The sequence below is a fragment of the Artemia franciscana genome, unplaced genomic scaffold (genome assembly GCF_032884065.1).
Source record: "Artemia franciscana unplaced genomic scaffold, ASM3288406v1 Scaffold_6206, whole genome shotgun sequence".
Taxonomy (NCBI): domain Eukaryota; kingdom Metazoa; phylum Arthropoda; class Branchiopoda; order Anostraca; family Artemiidae; genus Artemia; species Artemia franciscana.
The window spans coordinates 10,712-16,250 of NW_027066481.1; the positions used below are offsets into that span (position 1 = coordinate 10,712).

At 37.8% G+C, this 5,539-nt stretch overlaps 1 protein-coding gene across 1 annotated transcript; it reads left to right on the forward strand.

Moving 5' to 3' along the window:
• The first annotated feature begins 997 nt into the window (after window positions 1-997).
• On the forward strand, window positions 998-4,844 carry LOC136043462 (uncharacterized). Its single transcript, XM_065728382.1, has 2 exons — window positions 998-1,626; window positions 3,530-4,844. The coding sequence occupies exons 1-2, from the start codon at window positions 1,377-1,379 to the stop codon at window positions 4,171-4,173; spliced, it is 894 nt and encodes a 297-aa protein (XP_065584454.1). The 5' UTR covers window positions 998-1,376; the 3' UTR covers window positions 4,174-4,844.
• Window positions 4,845-5,539: the final 695 nt, after the last annotated feature.

A 5,539-nucleotide genomic window follows, 5' to 3' on the forward strand; every position in this document is an offset into this window, starting at 1 on the left:
TGACTTTGGGAAAAAAAATGAGCGTGGGAGGGGGCCTAGATGCCCTCCAATTTTTTTGGTCACTTAAAAAGGGCACTAGAACTTTTCATTTCCGTTAGAATGAGCCCTCTTGCGACATTCTAGGACCACTTGGTCGATACGATGACCCCTGGGGAAAAAAAAAAACAAAAAAAACAAAAAAACAAACAAAATAAACACGCACCCGTGATTTGTCTTCTGGCAAAAAATGCAAAATTCCACATTTTTGTAGATAGGAGCTTGAAACTTCTTTAGTAGGGTTCTCTGATACGTTGAATCTGATGGTGTCATTTTCGTTAAGATCCTACGACTTTTAGGGGGTGTTTCCCCCTATTTTCCTAAATAAGGCAAATTTTCTCAGGCTCGTAACTTTTGATGGCTAAGACTAAACTTGATGAAACTTATATATTTAAAATCAGCATTAAAATGCGATTCTTTTGATGTAGCTACTGATATAAAAATTCAATTTTTTAGAGTTTTGGTTACTATTAAGCCGGATCGCTCCTTACTACAGTTCGTTACCACGAACTGTTTGATTAAATAATGAGTGACAGTGAAATAGTGATTGGACTATTGGACAGTTTAGTTGATGAAGATTATGAACGTGGAAGGCGAAATAAAGCTCATTCGCGTCGCAGAATACTCTCAAGTGAGAGTGATAGTGATCATAGAACAAATAGTGGCTCTCGGAGCCCAGAGTTTCAAACTCATACTCGATATGGCTCTCGGAGCCCTCAAATTAGTTCTAGGAATGACAAATCTAGCTCTCGGAGCCCACAAATAGGTTCTAGAACCATAAGAACTGGCTCTGTGAGCCCCGTAAAAATCCATGACAAAAAGCGGAAGGCTTCTCCGGAAAAGCAAAAAGGTAAAAGATTAAAAGAAAACACGTCAAATGACTCTCTATTCAAAAAGATTTCTGAGGAACGTTCTGGTAACAAAGAGGGTCCCAAGATCCATAAAAAACTTGTCAAAGTTGCAAATAGAGCTTTCTCCGAGCCTTTGGAAATAGGGAAGCTAAAAGATTTATTTGAGCGCCACCCTAGGCCTGCGAATACAGATAAAATTGTTGTTCCCAAGGTGAATAGTGAGATTTGGGCCACTCTCTCAGCACGTGCTAAGCAGAGGGATGCTAAGGCACTTCAAGTGCAGCGGACAATTGTTCACTCAACCTTTTGTGTTTTAGAGGCAGTAAATGATGTTCTTGAGCTCGAAAATGAGCATATCAAAGAAAAGGTTGTTAAAAACCTAACAGATGCAGTTCACATGCTTGGCCTCACCAATTATGATTTAAGTCTAAAAACACGCCATGCGATGAAATTCGAGTTGAGCCCAGATCCCATGGTGGCATCCGCTTTATGCGCTCCCGAAGTCAAAGTCACGGAGTTTCTTTTTGGCAAAGATGTTGCAAAAACAACGTCCAAAGCCAAATCCGTGGCGGATTTGAAAAAATCATTTGGAAGACCAAAAAAGGTGCAAGGGGGGGCCTACCGTTATCGCCGATGGCAGAACGAGGCTCCCCGTCCATTCTATCGAAAAAAGCAGAACCAGGACCGTCAGGAGAGGCCGAAATTCCAGAACTTTCAGAAAAGGGATCGCAAATAGGTGGTATGTACCATTTAACATACCCTGACATTGAGTTTTATGATTTTGTTGTAAATTTCAATAGGCAGTCCAAACATTTGGTTGATAATTTTAAAGCAGGGAGGAATTAGTAAGTTTATCTCAAAACGGCAGTCAATAACAAGTGATTTGAATATTTTGAATATTGTGGCTTCAGGCTATAAGATTGAATTCGAGAAAAGACCATTAAAAGCTTTGGTAACAAAAAAAAAAGTTTTACGTCTGAAGAAATGCAGGCTATACGAAAAGAAGTTTATATTTTATTGCATAAAGGAGTTATTATTAAAGTACCCGAGTTCAGAATAAAAGGAATACTTTGTGTTTCTCCCGTTTTTACGGTCCCAAAGAAAGATGGGTCTTCTCGGTTTATTTTGAATCTTAAAAAACTAAACGAAAGTATTAAATATTACCATTTTAAAATGGAAAGTGTTCAGTCTGCGGTTCTTTTAATGACAAAAAATTGTTATATGGCCTCTGTTGACCTTGTTGACTTTTATTATTCATGCCCTGTTGATTTTGAGTATCAATTATGGGCTTTGTTTTGAAGTAGATTGTTATTATGCTTTCACATGCATGCCAAACGGCTTATCATCTGCCCCAAGGGTTCTCACGAAACTTATGAAACCCGTTTTCTCCCTTCTTCGACGAAAAGGCTATATGTCAATTGTTTATCTAGACGATACCCTTCTTCTGGGAAGGTCAGTTTTAGAATGTCAAAACAATGTCTATGAAACAGTGAAATTACTGTCAGAGCTTGGGTTTGTAATTCACCCGGGGAAGTCAGTTCTCATTCCAAGTCAAAGAATAGAATTTCTGGATTTTTTATTAGATTCGCGATTAATGTGTATTTCCCTGCCGGAAAGAAAAATTGAAAAGGTTCTAGATTCAGTTTCAAAAGTTCTCCGTCAAAAATCGACTACGATTCAAAATTTGGCCGAAACTCTAGGTGTTCTTGTTTCAACCTTCCCAGCAGTGGAATTAGGGCCTTTATATTACCGGAAAGCAGAATCATTAAAATTCAAGCACTGAAGCACGCGAAGGGTGATTTTGCGGCTAGGCTAACTTTAACATCCGATGTAATTTCCGAATTGCATTGGTGGTTGAACATTGCCAACCATGCGTCTAAAGCAATTGAACCTAGGTCAATTGACAATATATTTGTGTAGTGATGCATCCAAATTAGGCTGGGCACTCGTGGATGAATATTCCATGAAAACAGCCACAGGCGAATGGTCCTCAGATGAGAAGGATTTGACATCAATGTTTTAGAAACGAAGGCCGTTTATCTGGGATTAAAGTGTTTTGCTCAGGATATTAAGGGCATTCATGTCAGGCTGCGTTCAGATAATATAACCACAGTAGCTTATATAAATAAAATGGGAGGAACAAAATCTCAATTGTGTAACTATTTCGCAAATAGGATCTGGCAGTTAGTATTGCAGGATAAAGGGTGGATATCTGCAGAGCATGTGCCAGGAGTTGCTAATATCGCGGATAAAGCATCTCGAAAATTTGATAATGAAAAAGAATGGAAATTGAATTCTAGAATATTCGTTATTTTGAATTCGTTGGTATGTCAGTCGATAGATATTGATCTGTTTGCAACCAGATTAAATTTTCAGATTAAACCATTTGTTTCTTGGAAACCAGATCCAGAATGTTTTTTCGTAGATGCATTTGCAATGAGTTGGGAGCCTCTTTCTTTTATGCCTTTCCCCCATTTAGCTTACTTCTGAGGACCCTTCAGAAGGTAGAGACAGATCAGGCAACTGGTATTTTGATTTTCCCAAACTGGACCACACAAGTTTGGTATCCCTTACTATTAAAGCTCTTAATAGGAAGTCCTATACTTTTACCAAATGATACTTTTACTTTGTCTCTTCCACAGAAACCGACCTTACACCATCCATTGTCCAAAACGTTACGCCTAGCGGCTTGTGTCGTCTCCGGCAAGGGCTTCACCACCAAGGATATTCTCCTTCCACAGTCGATATTATCATGGATGGATGGCGGGATTCAACTAAGCGTCAGTACAGGGTTTACATTGAAAAATGGATCGACTTTTGTGGAAGAAACACAATCCAGGCCTTGGAGGCAACTGTACCGGAGACTTTGACCTTTCTTACGGAACTGTTTTACTCAGGTGTTGGATACAGTGCTATTAATACTGCGAAGAGTGCTTTATCCGCAATTTTACCAAGCCTTCAGTTAGGCAGTAATCACATCACTAAGAAATTCATGAGAGGTGTCTTTAATAGAAGGCCTAGCCTACCCAAGATTTCTAGTATTTGGGATGTAAAATGTGTATTCGATCTATTTAGATTGCCAGTTTGGGATATCGAAAACCTTAAATTAAAGACACTAACACAAAAATTAGCGGTTTTATTGATTCTATCGGCTTGTGAAAGAGTTCAGCTGTTGGCCAGTTTGTCACTTAATAATATGATAAATAATGACGATGGAAGTTTTGATTTTCAAATTAATGTGCTATTAAAAACAACGAAACCGGGGAAACCACAAATCAGTAGTTAAATTTCGACCTTTTCAAGAGTCGTCCCTTTGTCCGGTGACGCACTTAGCTAGGTATATTAGAATGACGTCATACCTGAATAGAGACGACGCACTTTTTCTTACATATCGTAAGCCTTATACCGCTGCGTCCAAGTCATCTATTTCTAGATGGATAAAAGAAGTATTATTTCTTGCAGGTATAGATACCAGTGTTTACGGTGCTCATAGCACACGGTCTGCCTCAAGGTCCCACCTTAAAGCAAGAGGAGTTGATGTTGACCAAATCATAAGATATGTAGGCTGGACAAATGCTAAAACGTTTGCAAGGTTTTATAATAAACCAATTGAAAGTGAAAAACAGTTATCTGTTTTTTGAAGTCACTCATCGCATTCTGTTATATTTGAATCATTTTACTATAAATGAAATTTTGTACAGCGGCCTCTTTTTATTGAATAGGGCTATTATTGGTCATTAGTGTTGGTTTAGCTCATGCTGAACTTTAAAATCTCAGTTTAACTCGAGGCGAAGCTAAGGCGCTCCTATTGGAGTAGAATTTATAAATTAAACGAAAACTTACCAAGTTTGAAGTTTGATTGTAATTCTACTCCAAAGAAGGAGCGCCAGCGTAGCTGAGAGTTCAACTGCCCTCCCAATTTCCCTTCCCGTTGAACTCTCAGCGTTTCATCATGAGCTTAACCACTGCATACTACAACGACTTTAAAACACTGGTTTGGTTTGGTCAATTGAGGCGATTGCACCGCTCTATCTCAGTTGAACTCTCAGCCACGCTGGCGCTCCTTCTTTGAGTAGAATTACAATCAAACTTCAAACTTGGTAAGTTTTCGTTTAATTTATAAATTTTATGATTGCAAATGGTAAAGAATGTGATTAATGGCTCTTTTCCTATGTCAAAAGTTTTAGTATTCGAGGGTAATAGCTACGTATGTTTAAAAAAATGAAGATATTAGACTATCTTATGATTGCAAATGGTAAAGAATGTGATTAAAGGCTCTTTTCCTATGTCAAAAGTTTTAGTTTTCGAGGCTAATAGCTACGTATGTTGAAAAAATGAAGATATTAGACTATTTTATGATTGGAAATGGTAAAGAATGTGATTAAAGGCTCTTTTCCTATTTCAAAAGTTTTAGTTTTCGAGGGTAATAGCTACGTATGTTGAAAAAATGAAGATATTAGACTATTTTACAATTGCAAATGGTAAAGAATGTGATTAAAGGCTCTTTTCCTATGTCAAAAGTTTTAGTTTTCGAGGGGTAATAGCTACGTATTTTAAAAAAATGAAGATATTAGACTATTTTATGATTGGAAATGGTAAAGAATGTGATTAAAGGCTCTTTTCCTATTTCAAAGTTTTAGTTTTCGAGGGTA

Excerpts from the sequence above, each read along its gene's own strand:
- LOC136043462 (XM_065728382.1), top strand. The coding sequence starts at position 1,377 with ATGCGCTCCCGAAGTCAAAGTCACGGAGTTTCTTTTTGGCAAAGATGT. Across the intron at positions 1,627-3,529 it reads AAAGGGATCGCAAATAGGTG|AAACCGACCTTACACCATCC; the intron begins GTATGTACCATT and ends TCTCTTCCACAG.